This window comes from Paramisgurnus dabryanus, chromosome 22 (genome assembly GCF_030506205.2).
Source record: "Paramisgurnus dabryanus chromosome 22, PD_genome_1.1, whole genome shotgun sequence".
NCBI lineage: Eukaryota > Metazoa > Chordata > Actinopteri > Cypriniformes > Cobitidae > Paramisgurnus > Paramisgurnus dabryanus.
Genome location: NC_133358.1, coordinates 24128387 through 24148671, shown reverse-complemented (window position 1 = coordinate 24148671; position 20285 = coordinate 24128387). Strand labels below are relative to the sequence as shown.

Below are 20285 nucleotides of genomic sequence, written 5' to 3'. Positions count from 1 at the left end.
TGTAGAGCGATGCATATCTCCTGATGCATATGCATACATATGATTTAACTGTTTAAAATAAAAAACAAAGATAATTGCACATGTCCCAAATCATCATCTGTCTGGGCACCAGTGGTGTTATGCATACTACTACCATACAAATCTTCTTTTACTTGGTCATTATGGTAAAGGCATGTGAAGCATATTTACCATATATGGTCTCTGTGACTGAATAGAATTGTTACTGAAAGGGGAAAATATTGAGAAAAGCTATCCATTATAACTACAGAAAAAGAAGGAAAGACAGAACAATCTTAAGAGAATGTGTGCATGTGCAATGTGTGCAAATATATATAAAAAAAAAAAACATAACATTCACTTTATGTGTATTACAATAACAATTTAACCCTCATAAGCCCCTATTTTCCTGTATACGTTAGCGTTCCCTGGGGGTAAAAATGACTCCAGAAATTAAAAGGGTTTAACTGTATTATCTCATTTCAGTATTTGTAGTAGTTTGTTTCTGCTTTGTTTATTGTACCATATTATTTCATGTAATTCTTTATCTCCTCTATTGTATTATCACTATTTATATTATTTTAGTGTTGTTGTCATGAATTGTAAAAATGCTGTTTAAAAGAGGCTTTACAAATAAAATGTATAATAGATGCTGTTTTTAGCAAGATAATAAAATTTTACTGAAATTACAGGTTTGTTTCAGACTGATGTTTTTCCTTTTCGAGCTGTTTAATGGTAAAACATGAATTTTGTAATTCAGAAGAATAACTCTGGACAGAGTTGGTTATTTTTTTTTAGTTCACTCATAATTGATGAAAAACAACTCAGGAGGGGAAGTAAATTGTGGCAGAGTAAATCTGAAATTACTCTAAATAGGGTTAAATTGTAACGGAGTCAATTTCTTTTAGCTCTGAACCGAGTAAAATGGTACTAGAGTTGTTTTTAAAAAACACTACATAGAGTCAAATATCACATGACAGAGTAAAATATTAACACTACATTGAGCATAATTAACTCTAAAAAAACAACTCTATCAAAAGAGTAACTTTTACTCTTTTTAGAGAGGGACCAAATGTTATCTGTTATAGAGTAAAATTTTCTTCAAATTGAGTAAATTTTACTCTGGCAAATTTCCTGTGTATAGGATAATGTTGTGCTAATGTTTTTGAATGTACGCTTGCATTGTTGATCAAAGTCACAGTGCTTTCATTGCCACACAACGAGTTGGCATTTTTTCTTAGTAGAGCAGCTAACTTAAAGGAGTACTCCACTTTTTTCAAAAATATGCTCATGTTTTGAAAGAAATAAGTTATTATGTATTTTTCATTTTTATCTGAAGTTCATACAAAAGTGAAAGTTCTGCTTTTTTATTTGATGTCAGCTCTAAAAATATGCTGTTTGTGTCACGGGGTGACGATCTTTCAGGGCGGAACCAAAAGTTGAGGAAGTTTTGGTTCCGCCCGGATGTTTCCGTCCAGACCGGAAAACGGAAACACCGGACATCCGGCAGATTCACGGAGGCTGTAATCAGCCGATTGGGCACAGCTGTGCCTAGTTGAAGAGATCGCCGGGCAATTGGATGATTATAGTACAGAGAGGAGTATATAAAGCACAGTTAGAACACAGTTAGAGGTGCTTAGTGTGTGCTGGGAAACGGAGCTGTGCTCATTGTTGGACGTGGTGGCTGTCTGTGGTTCTCTCTCTCTCTCGTTGCAGTCTTGATTGTGGATCTGCTGGAGTAAACAGGAAAATCCTATGGGTAAAAAGGAACTTGTTCTAACCAATATTGAAGGAGTAAAGCAGGAAGAAAATTGACCTTCTGGTACAACGTAAACAAAGGCTATTCGCCGTGAGTATACCCTTTTTGTGTGGAGTAACTGGCAAAAGTTAACTTGTGTAACTATTGGAAACCTCCAGGAGAAGGAGGGCGGCCCTACCCCTATAAGAGTGTGGTGGGCGAGCCGTTAGAAGTACAACTTCAAACAGCCGCCGCAACGAGACTTATTGTGGTCGTATTTCCCATCGCCTTATCGTAGCCCAAGCGCAGTGGAGGACACCGGGCGCTTCCTTTGTTGTGGTGCACTTATAGTGTGGTGAGTGAGACTGTGTAATAAATCTTTTTCACGTTTGGAGTGGTGCTGTGTATTGCTGTGGGTTGCTGTGTGTCTTGTAGACGAAGCCCCGCATCATCCATTTTCTTCCACTGGGCAGAGGACGGAGAGGCCAACGACTACAGAAATCACTGTTACTATACGTAGTGTGCTGTTCGGAGTACGAAGGGACGCAGACTAAGAGCTGTCCGTGACCGTGAGTAAACCATTGGAAACATTCGTGGTGTGAACTTACCTGTGTCTGTTTTGTCGCAGAGTCAGAGGCGAAAGGGTCCGCCGCCCCGTGGTCTCTACGAAGAGGGCGCCCCCGTCTAGGAATCGATCGGCCTATGGGCCTTGGAGATAGGGCAGCGCTCGACCCGGTGAGGTGGTGTGTGACCTTCGCCCCTCTGTTGACCTACGGAGGAGAACCATACCTACCCAGAAAGCTGTAAACAGCAGAGCCGGTGAGAAATACTCGAAGTCTCAGTAACAGTGTCTTTGTGTCCTAGCGGCCACCTGTGGAGAGAGAGCAGAATGAGAGTGAATCATTGAAGAGCAAACTGTGAACGTGATACCTACCCAGAAAGCTGTAAACAGCAGAGCCGGTGAGAATTACTCGAAGTCTCAGCAACAGTGTCTTTGTGTTCTAGCGGCCACCTGTGGAGAGAGAGCAGAACGAGAGTGAATCATTGAAGAGCAAACTGTGAATGTGATACCTACCCAGAAAGCTGTAAACAGCAGAGCCGGTGAGAAATACTCGAAGTCTCAGTAACAGTGTCTTTGTGTCCTAGCGGCCACCTGTGGAGAGAGAGCAGAACGAGAGTGAATCGTCGAAGAGCAAACTGTGAACGTGATACCTACCCAGAAAGCTGTAAACAGCAGAGCCGGTGAGAAATACTCGAAGTCTCAGTAACAGTGTCTTTGTGTCCTAGCGGCCACCTGTGGAGAGAGAGCAGAACGAGAGTGAATCGTCGAAGAGCAAACTGTGAACGTGATACCTACCCAGAAAGCTGTAAACAGCAGAGCCGGTGAGAAATACTCGAAGTCTCAGTAACAGTGTCTTTGTGTCCTAGCGGCCACCTGTGGAGAGAGAGCAGAATGAGAGTGAATCATTGAAGAGCAAACTGTGAACGTGATACCTACCCAGAAAGCTGTAAACAGCAGAGCCGGTGAGAATTACTCGAAGTCTCAGCAACAGTGTCTTTGTGTTCTAGCGGCCACCTGTGGAGAGAGAGCAGAACGAGAGTGAATCATTGAAGAGCAAACTGTGAATGTGATACCTACCCAGAAAGCTGTAAACAGCAGAGCCGGTGAGAAATACTCGAAGTCTCAGTAACAGTGTCTTTGTGTCCTAGCGGCCACCTGTGGAGAGAGAGCAGAACGAGAGTGAATCGTCGAAGAGCAAACTGTGAACGTGATACCTACCCAGAAAGCTGTAAACAGCAGAGCCGGTGAGAAATACTCGAAGTCTCAGTAACAGTGTCTTTGTGTCCTAGCGGCCACCTGTGGAGAGAGAGCAGAACGAGAGTGAATCGTCGAAGAGCAAACTGTGAACGTGATACCTACCCAGAAAGCTGTAAACAGCAGAGCCGGTGAGAAATACTCGAAGTCTCAGTAACAGTGTCTTTGTGTCCTAGCGGCCACCTGTGGAGAGAGAGCAGAACGAGAGTGAATCATTGAAGAGCAAACTGTGAACGTGATACCTACCCAGAAAGCTGTAAACAGCAGAGCCGGTGAGAATTACTCGAAGTCTCAGCAACAGTGTCTTTGTGTTCTAGCGGCCACCTGTGGAGAGAGAGCAGAACGAGAGTGAACCATTGGAGAGCAAACTGTGAACGTGATACCTACCCAGAAAGCTGTAAGCAGCAGAGCCGTGGCCGCCTGTGGAGAGCAAGGAGAAACAATTGGAGAACAGACTGTTGACTATTTGTGGGGCACAAGGAGAACGTGGGCGGACGTACGACAGGGAACGTAAAGGCACGTGGGGCGAGGACCCCCTGCCGACCCGAGGAAGGGTACACCGACAGTGGAGATCCTCCTTACCAGCCACACCAAAAATTATTCTGCCTCCAGGACGGAAGAAGGAGGGCGCCACGGTTAGCAGGGTCCAGGCCGGAGCCTGACGTTTCCCCTTCTCCCCCGGCTTATGGTGGTTGGCACCCCTGTTGCCCTTGGCCTGTCTGCCCGTGGCTGCAGTCTCCCTGGAGGGCGAAGAAGAGACCTATTAGTTTTAATTTCCCCTTTCCCCAAATTCCCAGTTCTTTTAAATATTTAAACTAAATAAAGCTTGTTTTAAATTTTACTTACCTGTTCCCGTGTTTGTCTGGTCATTGGGTTGGCTTTGGGGACCTCCTCGAGGTGGGAGTTGCAAAGGGGCGTGGCTTTAGTTAAAATAGCCAGCCCCTGGTGGTGACATTTGCTCTTTGAATTTAAGAGAATTGTGCCTGAGAAGTCCTGGAAAAACTGATTTTTATTTGATGATTGAGATTAAGAAGATAATGGGAACCGTGAATATGCTTTACTATAAGAAAGCCACAATAAAGTTCACAATCAAAGTTCTAACCGCTTGCTTTAAAAAAAAAAAATGTTTTACTTTTACTTCAAATACTTAAGTACATTAAATATCAGAAAATTACTTTTGATACTTAAGTACAGTATATATCAGATACTTTAAGACTTTTACTTAAGTAATATTTTAAAAGACAACTTTCACTTCTACCAAAGTCTTTTTCTAGTACAATACTTGTACTTTTACTCAAGTATTGCTTTCAAGTACTTTATACAACACTGACTAGACCTCATATTGATGTCATTCAACCAGGAAGTAGAGGGCTGTAGTCCAAACTGGCTGTTCTCTGTAGGTTTTGAAAGGGGAATTCTGTAAAAAAAATATATCGCCTGGCAGTGAACTTTAAGCTTTATCATTTTGCAGGTATTATTTATCCTTTTACAGCAACATTACACACTAACTAAAATTTGAAAAATGGGATCAGGAAGAACGTGACCATTAAAGGGATAGCTCACACTCGTAAGACCTCCGTTCATCTTTGGAAACACAGTTTAAGATGTTTTAGATTTAGTCTGAGAGCTTTCTGACCCTCCTTTGAAAATCTACGTATGGTACACTGTCCATGTCCAGAAAGGTAATATAAACATTATCAAAGTTGTAAGTCAGCAGCAGTGTCAGGCACGCGGTTCACAACAGAAGCGGAAGAGAAGACAATGCTAAATAAAGTCATAATTTTTGTTATTTTTGGACCAAAATGTATTTTCGATGCTTCATCACATTCTTACTGACCCTCTGATGTCACATACTTTGATGATGTTTTTAATACTTTTCTAGACATGGAAAGTATACCGTACACAGATTTTTAATGGAGGGTCAGAAAGCTCTTGGACTTAATCTAAAACATCTTAAACTGTGTTTCCAAAGATGAACGGAGGTCTAACGAGTTTGGAACGACATGAGGGTGAGTCATTAATGACATTATTTTCATTTTTGGGTGAACTATCCCTTTAATTATAATTATTTTAAACGTATAGATTAAATAGCTTTCTTTTTAAAGGACCTCAACTTGTAAAATGTACAGGCCAGCATGTTTTATAACTACCACTTTTACAAAAAGGACTTCTGCCTTTGAGTTTAATACAACATCATTACACCATCAGATCAACTCTCGGAAGCATTTGGAATTTGCAAAGCCATTCAAATGCAATCAAATAGGCCTATATTCAAAATGTGTTCGAGTGCGTGTGTTCAGTTGGGAAGGGTTACATGCAAAGCGTAAATTTTGAATTATGGTCTACCATACTAAACAAGTACACTTCACCAGTGGCAATCTCTAAACTATTCCAATGCTTATTTCAGTCAAAAATTTAGTTCTTTATATAACTTGGGTGGATAATCAAGGGCTCTGGTTCCTTTTTTTGCCCAGAAACATAATATTTTAGTTTAAATTCTAAATAATCTGTCTGATCTCTGATTTTTAATGCTGTTTAAAGTGAAAGCGAAACTCTGGGTGCATTTGTGATGTTCCACATGTCCTTTCCATTTAATTTCCATTTTCATCTTGAAATGTAAATTAGAGTCAAACATTTGTTTGGAGGAATTTTCTAGAATTGTTTCCGGCCTGCCAGCCGCTCCTAATGTGTTCCCTAACTTGGATGTGCTGAGTAGGCCTATACTGTAGATCTTTGGCCACTCTCTGGTGATGATCTACCAAGCTTGTATTGCACACATTTCAGCTCCAGCTTATTTACATTTAATTTCTTTGACATACAAAATGCATGCTCAAGTGAATTCAGATCAGGTGACTGACTTGGACATAATTCTACTTTTAAAAAAACACACACACATTGTTGCTACTCTAAAAATGCTAATAGCACTAAAAGTTAACTTTACAGTAACTTTACAGGTTCATACTCATAGGGGAACCAATTTAATTGTAGCACCTACAGTATGCAGAACCAAGCGGTGCTACTGTATAACACGACTATACCACCACTTATGATTCTACATAGCACCATAAGATTCTACAGCCAGTGAACCACTTTAAGTACAATTTAACACCATCATTTTAAGTAGATTTCATATCAGATCACAATAGTTTTTAGGTAAGAAATATTTATGCTGTCTTTATAGCGTGCCCAAACATTACTTCTGCACTTATTTCTGTTAACAGTTTTTTTTTTGTTGAGCTGTGAATATCTATGACGTTTGAAGATGAATGGAGGAAAAGACCACAAGTGGCTTTCATTCTGCTTTAGACCACAGAGAGAGAAACCTAGAGAAAATGATGCTAACACAACTGATAAGTGAGTATGCCATTTGTTTATGTGTCCTTAATTGAGATTTTTTGTTGTTTTAATATAGTAGATGTCTGGTCCTTCTGTAAATTGCTGTTCATCAACATTATGCTGTTTAAAGGATATTGTCATGCATTTATTAACCTATCAGGAAATTATAAGTTATAAAAATATTATCTCAAGGTACAAAAGTTACCTTTGCAACTCTGTCTGATTTTCTATCATTAACAACCCAAGGGGAAATGCTGAACTCACTGATCATACTATAGAATACACTGATCAATAAAGTCATCAAAAAGTCTTAGCACAACTTTACAACATATTAAAAACCCAAAGTTTTTCAGAGTGATGAGTTCTTAATTTTGTGGCTAATTTTGACTTGATGGATTCAGTTTCTTTCTTGCTTCTGATGATTGACAGAATGCGGAGATCTGATGACATGCATATTACCCCACATTAGATAAATATTCCTATAGGCTTGTGCACTGACTGCAGGGATTACTGGCAAGTAAACATAATGTAAGGCTGAATTTTAAACTTCTCTATTTGATTAGCTGTCTGTTAATGAAACAAAAGGTCTCATGTTAACTGCAGTAACTTCAACAGGTAGGCCAATAAGATTAAATGTAATAAGATTTTTTATATTATCAATTGTTTATTATGATACTCTCTAAGACAGCTATTTTGAGACATGCTAATATGTATTTGTCCATAAACCTAAAAGACGCGAACATAAACTCATTTAGCTCTCTGCAAGCCGCTATTGTTGGGTTGGAAGTGCCGTGCTGCACACACAATGCGTTTTCAAGTCCAGTCCCTTAGGTGAAAAAGTAGTATACTTCCATAGTGTACTTAAAGTGCTTTATTTTTGCACACTAATTTTGTACTTAATATACTTAAAAATTCATCTTAAGTACTTCTTAAGATGTTCTTAAGATCATCTAAGTGTACTTCACTGATTTTGAGACACCATAAATATGAACTAAAATGTGCTAAAAATGTATTTAAAAAATTTATTTAGGTACCACTTGTAGTAAACTTGAAACCATCTTTGTATCAAAGTTGAGTTCAAGTTTAATACAAGTGTCAACTACAGTGGGGCAAAAAAGTATTTAGTCAGCCACCAATTGTGCAAGTTCTCCCACTTAAAAAGATGACAGAGGCCTGTAATTTTTATCATAGGTACATTTCAACTATGAGAGACAAAATGAGAAAAAGAATCCAGAAAATCACATTGTCTGATTTTTAAAGAATTTATTTGCAAATAATGGTGGAAAATAAGTATTATTTTTAAAAATTACAGGCCTCTCTCATCTTTTTAAGTGGAAGAACTTGCACAATCGGTGGCTGACTAAATACTTTTTTGCCCCACTGTAAATACATTTTTTAATACAGAGATGGTATTTTAAAAGTACATTTTAGTTCATATTCATGGTGTCTCAAAATAGCACAGTGAAGTAAACTTAGATAATGTTAAGAACATCTTAAGAAGTACTAAAGATGAATTTTTAGAATATTAAGTACAAAATTAGTGTGCGAAAATAAGGCACTTTAAGTACACTATGGAAGTGTACTACTTTTTCATCTGGGCCAACAGTTAATCTCATCAACACAGTAAAAAAATACTTCAAGAATATAAACATGCCGTCAAGTTTTGTTGTAAAACAGTACAAAGAAAAAAGGAAAGCACCCCTTAAAAATGGCCTAACGACGCCCCTGCGCACAGCAAAATCACCAGTGTTATATCTACAGATATTGTAGATTTACCACTGGTAATATTGCTGTGCTGCTGAAAATGGTTGCCTTGATTACAAACTTTTAATACTATTTAGTGCCATTTCTTGTTTGTTTTAGAGTGTAAATTTCATCTTTGTATATATTTCTCAGTTTTATTGTAGCTGTAACCCTATTCAAGTTATTATATACTTTTTATTGAAAGATCAAATAATGTCAGTGACAAATTTAAAGCCTATTACTTAAACACAAACCTTTCTACATTTATCACAATGAAACTTATATAATCAATAATCTAAATACTAATTTTGTTTTCTAATGCAACATTAGATTGCACTGTTTGTGATAAACAGAATGTTCCATCATAACAATCCTGGCCAAGCATGAAGGCATAAAGGTGTTGTGATCATATTTTCCATAAGATGGCCATTAAAACAGTCACATGATCTTTGTGGTTCTCTGTTGATATCTAGCATTTGACCACACATAGCTTCTATTCACTGGTGATTGTGGTACTGTAAAAGTGTTTGCATTGCTCTGTTCTTTGTGACTGAAAAGCATATGAAGCTAATCTAAAACAAGAAGTGGTTATCTGGCACAAAATATATGTCTAAAATGAAAAGTTACTCTTCCATCCTCTCGTGAGGTTTAAAAATTAAACATAAATATCTAGAAAAAAACTTTGTTACTTTTGTTCCTTTACTGTGACACATAAGAGTAAATGTGCTCATGTAAAAATCATGCAAATATAATGGCCATGTAAAACTTCCTTATATAAAGCTTTCAGCATTTCTGTATGCAGTGATGTTTCTTCTGTGAGAAACCCCAAACCAATTGTAAAATTCTATACTGGTTTAAAGGGCATCTGTTAGGTTAGCTATTCATTATTTTTGTACACTGTAAAACATAAAAGCCTCATTAAGTTATGTGTACTTATGCTTTCTATTTAATTCAAATAATCATGGAAAGTTTTAGATATTAAACTCATGTTCGTAAGTTTAAAAAAGTTAAACGTATAAAGTTACACAATGTCTTAACTACTTGTGAGCTGAGACAAAGCATATCTTCAAGCATATTTAACTGCCATTTTTAAGGCAGCAGATGAACTTTTGTTTCTACGTTTAACCAGCTTGAAATGTTTTACAGTGTATGTATGTCAGACAAATCTTCCCATATAAGGTGAAATGAATGTTTAGTGATTGTCAATGTATCAACCCATACTTGAAATGCGACCCCTGTATTTAACTCATTCAGTGAGTAGAACACACACACACAGCGCCCATGGAGTAACTGGGATTAAGGTGTTTTGCTCAAGGTCACCTGCGTTGCTTCCAGCCAGCTGTGAGAATTGAACCGGTGACCTCTGGGTCACTCTAACCATTAGGACACAACTGCCGCAGATAGAATGAAATATTTTCTCTTTCTCAGTTACTTTACATTTTTTGGTAGCAAGGATCGTGTGCATATACTTTGCATTTAAAATAGGATGATTAAAATAAAAAGTTAAATATTAAAATTAAAATAAAAACTCAGCAAAATATTTTGTTTATGTTGTGCTTATGTAACTTGCTCAAAAGCCTCTGAAACTAAATGCTTTAGTTTTATTTGTCAAAAAAAGAAATGTAAAAAGTCAGATTAATTATATAATACTTTTCTATTGTTTGACTTTAGGTTTTACGATGGTCTCTGTGGTCCTTATTGATGGAGCATCAGAGAAATTTAATCTAGGAGGAAATGTTACTCTCTCGTGTACCATTAAAGATGATCAAGAGATCAACTGGATCATAATAAATGACAATCAAACATTTGTTACAATTCTGAGGCTTGAACATTTGTATTCAGGTAAACGTAAACCTGATCCATCCTTTACTCACCCAGACTATGAAGGGAGGATTATAGCAGTTAGTTCTCTCACACACACTCACTCTCTGATTCTGATGAACATCACCAGCAATGATCTGATTCTCTACTGCTGCACTGACTTCAACATTAATCAATCTTACTGCACAAAACTGGACTTTAAAGGTAAATTCTTAAAATTACTGACCACAGGTGAACAGTTTAAAATAAATGTAGGCCTATGAGCACAAATTTGACAGTCTTCAGACTGAGAAACATTTGGTTAACATAGTTTACTGTGCATTTTAATGGTTGGAACAGCAGGAATTTAAATTCTACAATCCTTCTGTCATCATGTAGAGTCGGGTAAAGATGATAGCAAAAATATTATTTGTACCAGCACATGGCTTCCTGTCCTCTGTGTGCTTCTCTCACTCTCACTGGTGACAAACATGTGCATGTGCTGGAGGAGACCAAAACAAGGTTATGAGCACATAAAACATAATTCATATACACAACAAATCATTTTTTTTATTGTTAAATACAAATGTTTCTGTTTCTTTCATCCAGGATGTTTAAGTGCATCAAAGAAAGTAGAAAGTGCACAGACTGACCAGGTATCAACCTTTTCTACTCCTAGAGGACTTATAATTAGTCATTATCAACAAATAATATTGAATATACTGAAAACCTGTGATATATGCAAATTTACAATGTTAAAAAATCATTATCTCCAGAAAAAGAAAAGGCAAATTCTGTACATGCAAACAGTTCTCTAATAACGTTATCATGACCTTTTAACCTTACCGATTTGTTTCAGGGGGATGAAGCTAATGAGATTTCATATGCATCTGTAATAATCAAAGCACAAAATAGAAGCAGAGAACACAATCCCACACAGGACACAGTGTATGCAAGAATTAAATGAGGAAATATTTTTTTACTCCAACATGTCAAAATATCAATTAAATTGTATTCATTCTGTAATGTGCAGTATTGTCAAGCAGCTTTACAAGAGCACTAAATAAAACTTTTGACAAGCAAGAAAATTTGACCAACGTGAACTTTGTCAATCTCATTTACCACATGATATGTTATAGGCTACTGTATGTGGCTTGTGTGTCCTATCCCCATTTAACAAAATATTTTACTAATAGAGCACAAAATTGTTTATAAGAACATAAAATTCCTCATATCTAGAAATTTATTTTTACTCTCAAAATGCACCATATTGATGCATTACATTGTGGCCCCCCAACCTCACGGCCCCACCCCCAGTCTAAGGAGGGGGAAAATAAATTTTGCAGCAAACACCACTCTCATGCAGTGAAAAATACATCGCGGAGCAGAGAGGAGAATGACAATGCGCTGACAGACAGGACAGACCAGCAGGGGCGTAATGTGTGTAAGGCCCTCGTATCTGGCCACAGTGATAAGTGATTATGATTTGAATTTTTTCCATGCACATCACTCTCTAGAAGGTTTGGTTTATTTCAGTTAACTGAGCATTGCATTTGCAGGTCATACACATACTTCAACAATTTACGATTAATTAAGTATAACAGTAAACCTTATAGTCGATAATAATCTGAAATAAGACCGTCTTTATGACGTATGCAGCCTGCAATGCGAGGCCAACAAAAACATGCTGGCCGTCATCAGCAAAAAAGCAGCTGTGGGTATGCTGTGAACAAGCACAAAAATTAAGACTATACAAGTAAAACATTACAGTGTTTTTAAATCTTATTGTGATTACGTTCATTAAAAAATTTATTCATATTAAATCTTATGCATATTTTTATGAAGTAATGATCGTAACTTTTGCAGGCAGCCAACATAAGCATTTACAAACATGGACATACGCACATATTTCAAGACCAAGACAGATCAGAACAACAACGTGTCAAAAAGTCGGCAACACCAAAGCTCCAAAAGTATCAAAAATATTTATTGTTTAAAAACAGTGCACGGCATCGATATATTTGTTTTTAATCATCAACGAACACCACGAACCACTCGGTGAGTAGCACAGTTTTGAAAATGAACGTTAAGTGTTGTTTTAATGACATGTTTGTGCATGGCCCTTAACTTTCATTCAAAAGCAGTCAAGAGACGCATCTAAACGAGTCAAAAACTCAAGACACGACCCATTGTCAAAATTTCAGTGTCCATCACTGTAGTTCATCCAAAACAAACCAGAAATGAGACTCAAAGTGTTAAATACCGGAATTATCAATTCACCCTTCACTGTCCTCATAAGTTTGATTCTGGCATTGGTGGGAACATAAATAAAACTGCTAAGCAGAGTCCCATTGAAAAACTGTTTATCGCCATTTACTTGACTTAAGCAACAGACAACTTAGTATGCAGTTTACGCAGTGAAATCTCACTCGTAAACCCCGTGCCATCCCAAATTTAATGTACTATAATAAACAATTATTTGTCCCAGAGCCTAATAAACAGTACCTGTTAAGTCTTTGTCAAAAAAAAGAAAAGAAAATCACTTTGTAACAAATACGAATCCATTTTACTTTATAACATTGAATAATATGTATTGTTATTTTATATTTAATTCTTAATTTAATTTTGCCAAAAAAATTCCCAATGTATGTATATCATGGTGTTTCCTGAACAACTTTTATGAAAGTTTCTGTAGTCAACATTAGATCTTCTTTTACTTCATTAACAATGTTAATCTGTGTGAAAAAATAGAAGTTTTAAATGCAACCTTATATTTTGTCTACCAGGGACGTCGTTAGGCCTATTTTAGGGGGGCTGAAGCTACCCCAAAATGTTCCTAAGCCCCCCTAAATGACAGGGCTCTCAAGTGTCACGCATTGAGCGTGACAGTCACTCATTTCGGTCTTTTGTCACGCACTCCCGCCACACATTGTATTTCTCACGCAGAAAACTATTTATAATATATTTAATATATGCCGCAGGCCCGCAGCGCACAAAAGTTATCTGGTCGCGCCGCTCTCACTATGGAAACCGGCAGGAATCAAGCGCGTATCCCCTAGAGCCTGCCACTTATCAGCCAATCAAAAAAAAAGAAATAGGCTACACAATAGCCAATCAGAAAATAGCACTATTGTATCTGGGTAAGATTTAACGCAACAACCAATGAAAGGCGTCATGCTGCGTCAAGTTTCGGCTCCTCCCCTGATCTGAGTCAGCAGCATGGATTTAGCGCGTTTATCAATCCGCAGGGGGCCGAGCAGAGCGAACATCAGTAGTACAAGGTGTGTGCAGGGCGGACTGGCCATGTTGACCTGGCGGCTGTTCTGACCCGCCGTGCAGTCGTCTCAGGTTGACATGTGAAAGAGAGAGAGAGACAGACGCAGCGAGATGCTGCAAAATCAATCACAGAAATATTCTCCAGGAAGGGAGCAGGTCAGTCACCAGTAAAAGCACGCGTCTATATATTGCTTATTAACGTAACAGGTTTTAAAGTCATGTGCTGGCGTGATGCATTGCATTATGTACAGTTGTTGTACTGAACGCATCAGGCAGATCATTTCATGCAGCGAAACACCAGGTGATTGTGAAGTGTATCCTTTTATAAAACTAGTTTTTTTTGTGGAAAAACTGGATCAAACGTGCAAATTGAGCTTTTAATGGGCATTTCACCTTATATTTGCAGTAAAATAGCTTTTTTAAAATCTAATAATATAATTAAATTATAGCTTATTAAATATGTTTGTTTCATTTCATTTAAAATATTAATATTTTAACATTTGAACTCCTTCCTTTTAAAAAGTGTAAGGCACCTGTGTATTTGTCTTTGGTATGGTAGTATAATGTGTATTCCTAGTAAGTTTTTGAGGGTTCAACATGGTATTTTTAATATTAGCTTGGCTTGGTTTACCTATCTTAACATTTTAAACAATACTAAAACGTATCAACAAGTAAAGTAAAATAAAACAACAAGTAAAAGAAAAACGTTTTGATTAAACTATATCAGAAAGTAGTAAGTACCCATCCAGATTGTTTTATCCATTGTGGTAGCCCTTGCTTATAAAAAGGTTGGAGACCCCTGACCTACAGTATAGACATAGGGGCTGTTTCCCAAACAGGGCTTAAGTCTTGTTCAAGACTAAAATGCCTGTTTGAGTTTTAGTTCCTAACTAAAAGTAGCTTGCACTAACATATCTTAAAATACATCAGTCACGTTGTTTTGTCTCAAGATGCACACCTGTAATATTTTTGTGCTTGTAAAAACTACATAAACATCCTAATATAACTAAGGCCTTGTCCTGGCTTAATCTAAACCCTGTCCTGAAAACCACATCATAATGCATCTTGACAACTCAGTATTAAGGTAGATCACTTGTTGGTCATTCCCCTTTTCTAAATTTTAGATCTGTATAATTTCCAGATTAACACAGTGGCTATCAACTAATAATATTAACCTATAAGATTAGCAAATCCGGTTTATGTTTACATTTATGTGAACACACACATTTATCTTATTTTCTGGTTAAAAGTTTATTTTGTCAAAAAAAAATCCTTGGCTAAGGTTTCTATGTGAGCATAGAAATGCAAACAGTAAAATGATGTGTTTGTACTGGAAATGTGTACGTGTATTTACACAGTGAATAATGAATCAGGAAGTCTTCATTGTAAAAAAATCTCCATTCCCAAATGAACATTTTCTAGTCCCATATATGACACACAGGGAATACAATGGAATAGTGGATTGCAATAAGGTTAGTAGTATACAACCTAATAGTTAAATAATATTTGGGGTGGTGGGGGGGGGGGGTATTTGGAGGGGTGTCACTCTTGCCTGTCTTCAAAACTTGAGAGCCCTGGTCAATAGCTTACCTGGTAAAGTATGCAGTGATGCCAATTTTTTTCTATTTCTTGTACTGCTTTTTCTCATTTGTTTAACTTACCAACTTTTTAGCTGTCTGACCTCTGTTTATGGACATTTTGGATGTTTCATGTGACCAATTTGCAGATAGCATTTAAGTCATTGCTTATAGAATAACTAATCAGGAGCAAAGTCTGGCCTAAATTCCCCCATGCAGCTTTGATGTGTCTAAAAGCTAACATTACAGTAACTTTTATTTAACAGAGTAGAAATGGAAGAGGAGGATATGTCTGTCATGTTTTACTTGTTAACATCTTGGTTTCTTGACTGGTTGTTGACATAATTGTAACTCAGATGTGAGTGCAAAAATTTTGCAAACACAAGTTACAAATACTCTGTGGGCTGAGCCCCCCCTGTCTTCCAATCCTAGTGACGTCCCTGTTGTCTACATGTGCAAGTAATGAACACAGTGTAGACAGTATAGGAATATTTTCTATGTGGGTTAACGTTAATGTAAAGTATTCAGCAATCATGACATTAATTCATGCTTCTACCATGTTGGGTTTATTTTCTTTCAAGGACCCCCTAAATAGCCTTGGCCACCCCATTTATAAAGCTTTACAGTTACTTATAGAGACACAAGTTTGCAACTCCTCGGGTTAACACGGGATTGTCGTGTACTGGGGAAAACACTGTCTCTGAATCATTATGTGACACAACTTGTTCATTATTTTGTGCATGAAACAGTTACAGTGAGTATAATGCATTCTTCCTCACTTACCTGTACCCTGAATAATCATGCGATGCGCGTCTTGTTGAGAGCTTTGGCGCACCGCCCTGTAGTCAATGCAGCCTACGTCACACGCTAGCGAGTAAAGACAAAGCCAATCATAAAGCGATGTGAGTTAGAGGCGGGACTAAAGAAATAAAAAGCCAATCATAAAGCAATGTGAGTAAGTGAGGCGGGACTCAAGAAATGCTAATCCAATCATATTAGCGATGTGAGTTACGAAGGCGGGACTCTTTGCAGAGAACGAGAGCTGTTAACCGTTTGTGTACCACATAGAGCGTTATTTTACAGAACGGAATTGTAAAAGATTTCTAATCACTTTAAATAATTCCTGAATGAATAAATTAATATAAAATATAATAATTAGTCCATACATAAAAAACACTGCCTGTTTTATAATATGTGTTGTGTAATATTGTAATTAGTTTACTGTAACGACAGTGTTTATTTAACTTGCTCATTTAGCTCTATTCCCTTAGTTTTATATACTTATACTAAATACAACTTACGTAAATTACTGCTAACATGAAAATCTTAAGATGGAACAAAGCTTTTTCTTATGTACGCGGTGTGAGAACACATAACGAAACAGAGTCCGCTTCTGCAAAAACGAAACCTCACTGATAGCTATGCCTACAATCGAGAAAACACGTTTACCATCCCGTATCCCGTATGAGAACACATGAGGAAACAGAATCCGCTTCTGAAAAAAAACGAAACCTCACTGATAGGTATGCCTACGAGAAAATATGAGCACCATCCCGTATGGCACCTCCTACAGTAAAATAAAACCTTTCGAACCCGAAAGAAAATCACGGAGCTTATGACCTGAGCTGGTAGCTGACAGTGAATTGAAGTGAACTTCTCAAGGGCGGATAATGCTGTGAGTAGTCAGCCTATGCAGTAGTACAAGAGTGAATCAATTCTGCCGAATTGCTTACAATGTGACATTAACTGAAAACTGGAGAGGAGGCTAGGCAAGGCTGACATGACTAAATAGTTATATGAGAGGATGACGTTTACTTTAGCCTACATAGATTACATGTGTAGGTATAGTTTTTTTTTCGCTTTTTCTCTTAATTTAAAACATTGCCTATCTTGTTTCAAGTCCACGTTTAAGTAACTTATTTCTTTACCACATTTAGAAAATCATATGCGGACTGCTGTGACACTGTATTTTATGCTTTATCAACCAGTTTTTCTGGTTTAACTAAACCTTACTGACTGAAATATCCTTCTGTCCAGTTTTATGCCTGTAAACTAACAATAGAAATTCAGGATTAAGTTTTAGCATTTTGATATTATGAACAAAACATTATTTTTCTGTAACTATTTGAAATTAAATATAGCCTAAATTTAACCACAGGTCAACGAGCATCTCTTGGATTTTTTTGCTGATTCCCCTTCGCACAGTGAATGGAGGCAAGTATTTTATACATTTTCCTAAAGAGTACTTGAAGAGTACTGAAGAGTTTCCATAAGTGCATCTGACATGTTTTCTTGTAGTCTAAAAATTCTATCAGGCTCTTATGTTTAATTTCAGTAATTTCACTTTAATGGCAATAAAAATGTAGTCAATAAGTGAAACACCTTATTTTTACAAATATCACTTTAGTCATTCCATTGGTGGTAACAAATTTTACTCTCTTTTGCTGCAAAACTCTCTTAATGCATGCCTTTTTTGGCGTAACCCTTTACAGCTTTAATCTTCTTTATTGCCTTTACTTCTTTAGACCAATTAATGCAACTGGGAACACTGCAAATAATGAAAGTCAGAATGTAAAATGATCTGTGAAAAACAGTCTGCACTGTTGCCTCACAGCAAGAAGGTGCCCGGTTCACCCCCTGGCTAGGTCAGGTGGCCTTTCTGTGTGGAGATTGCATGTTCTCCCTGTTTAAGCGTGGGTTTACTTCGGGTACCCCGGTTTTGTCCTACAAGCAAAAAACATGCAAGTTAGGTGAACTGGAGATATCAAATTGCATCTCCCTCAACTTTTGTGTGGGTCAACTTGTGTATGGAGTTCTCGGTATGAATATAGGCATAGATGCTGGAATGGGATGAAGAAAAAAAGAAAGAAAATATGTTCCAGTTTATGCTAATTGTTAACTTCTGTTTTGTCATTAGGTTTTCAAGTGACAGGGTGTAAGGGCCATTATACAAAATTGTCCTGTCCAGTTCAAGCTTATATTAAAAACAACACTGAGATTAATATACTTTGGAAAAAACGGTCTGGTGAAAAGGTGATCGGGCAACGGTCTGGAGTGAGTGAAACAGGTGACAAATTCCAGAAGAGAACTGTAAAGATTGAAGATGACTTTTCTCTTTTCATTGAAAAATGTGACAAGTTGGATGCAGATCTGTATATTCTCTGCATCGATGGAAAACCAAGATGTGAAGTACGACTATATGTCAGTGGTATGTACAGTGGAATTTTTGAGCAGACTGCATTTTTTTTTGTGTGTGTGTGTGTGTGTGTGTGTTAAATGCTAATACTTTAATTAAAGGTATATAAAATTGTAATCATTGTTTTTATGCTCCTTTCTTCAGAGTCAAGTCCACAATGCATGCAATCAAAACAAAACTCAACAGGTTTGTTAAATAGGTTCTGTTGTTTTTGTTGAATTTAACATCATTCAATCTGTGATTACTGTGCTACTGCTTCTACACAAAGTTTCTTTTGTTTCATGTTTCAAGCAATATTACTTTTAAATGTAGTGAACATCGCTTAAAACAATCTTTATCTCTTTTTCTACATAAGAATCAACTAAAAGCTCCAAAGTCCCTGCTGTGCAAAAACAAGGTACAAACATTATAAACAAGATTATTTTTTAGTGTGCTAGGAAAATCTTTCTTGATAAGTTCAGCCTTGACTTGGCAGTTGTGAAAATTTACATTTTCTTCATCCTTAGTTCTCACAGATGAAAAACACACAACAAAAAACCACACAAAAAAAGAAAACATTGCAACTGTCGCCAGATGGACTGTTTTTATTCCAGTGTGTTTGTTTGGAATGGTTTGTTTGTTTGTTATATTTTTGTTCATTAAATTTCCCAAACAAAAAGATACTACTGAAAATGAGAAATCAGAATCTAAACTTCTTAATACAGTCATACATACCTAAGTGTCAAAACTTGTCCTCTGAGTTTAACTTTAGTTATGACCCAACAGCTTCCCACAAGGATGAACATCTGAACCACTGTACTTTTACTTTCATCTTTATGGGAAACTCTTCGTTCATGACAAAAGTCAAAATCAGAGGACAAGTAATGAACATAAAATTTGTAACAGTAGGTCATATTTTCAGAAGACTTTTAAGGTTGACAGAAATGTATGTCCCTAATTCCCATGACAAAAAACAATTCAAAATAACCACAAGTCATAGAAGTAGACAGGTTCAAAGTATTTTAAGTGTAACCAAATGTAAAAATAGTTCAGATAGTTTGCCCAATGAAAACCTGTGCATATATCTCTGTGAATCTGTTAGAAAGAGAATTGTAAATAGTCATGTATGCTTAGCTCTGTATATTCTGTGTATTCCATCTGAGAAGAAATCAGCAGATAATTATAACTTACAATTTTGTTATAAAATGTATGATTTTGGGGTATTCTATGGGATTTGGTATTTCTATTTTATAAATAGGTTAGAAAAATACATTTACATTTATATATTTTATATATTGTATTTGAAAATTTTATGTGTGAACTACATGTATGTGTTTTCTATACATGTTAAATATATACCAATGTGTATAATATATATTTTTTACTTTAATAAAATATTTTTTATAAAACCTTTTTCTGACTTTTTGATGTTAGGGGTGAATGAAATGCTTTTTTCCCAACTGCGTCATCCCAGTGTGAATACAGAATATTTACTAAACATTCGTTTTAATATGTCTCTTTTGAACCAGAGGGTGGAGGTAAGTATTTAATGCATGACATACAGCCAAACCTTAGTCAAGCAATAATTAGCTATATATCTGGAAAATGTTAATAATTAAAGTTTGAAGTTTTTTAAGTGCTGTCCTTTTAAGCTACATGATGTACATAAAGTCCACAACACAGAATAATAAATAAACAAGAAAAACAAAAACTTCTGAACAACTATCACAAAATATGAAAATAGATTGTCCAGATATGTTGCATGACATTACTGACAATTACCTTATCAGCAAATTTATCAAACTTATTTATGCCCCTGCTTGTTAG

At 36.6% G+C, this 20285-nt stretch overlaps 1 protein-coding gene and 1 long non-coding RNA gene across 4 annotated transcripts; both read left to right on the top strand.

Moving 5' to 3' along the window:
- Positions 1-10863: 10863 nt before the first annotated feature.
- On the top strand, positions 10864-12357 carry LOC135740568 (uncharacterized). The gene is made up of 3 exons (XR_010529208.1): positions 10864-10952; positions 11040-11086; positions 11290-12357. It is a non-coding gene; the product is annotated as an uncharacterized lncRNA (long non-coding RNA).
- A 4461-nt stretch (positions 12358-16818) lies between these two features.
- LOC135740567 (uncharacterized) lies at positions 16819-19871 on the top strand. 3 transcript variants are annotated; one of them, XM_065259024.1, is made up of 6 exons: positions 16819-16958; positions 17442-17497; positions 18201-18491; positions 18624-18665; positions 18835-18876; positions 18986-19871. In XM_065259024.1, the coding sequence occupies exons 1-6, from the start codon at positions 16954-16956 to the stop codon at positions 19195-19197; spliced, it is 648 nt and encodes a 215-aa protein (XP_065115096.1). In that variant the 5' UTR covers positions 16819-16953; the 3' UTR covers positions 19198-19871. The 3 variants fall into 3 exon arrangements, 2 of the variants coding, with proteins under 2 accessions (XP_065115096.1, XP_065115095.1); XR_010529207.1 differs by lacking the exon at positions 16819-16958 and adding an exon at positions 16968-17121; XM_065259023.1 differs by lacking the exon at positions 16819-16958 and adding an exon at positions 16968-17125.
- Positions 19872-20285: the final 414 nt, after the last annotated feature.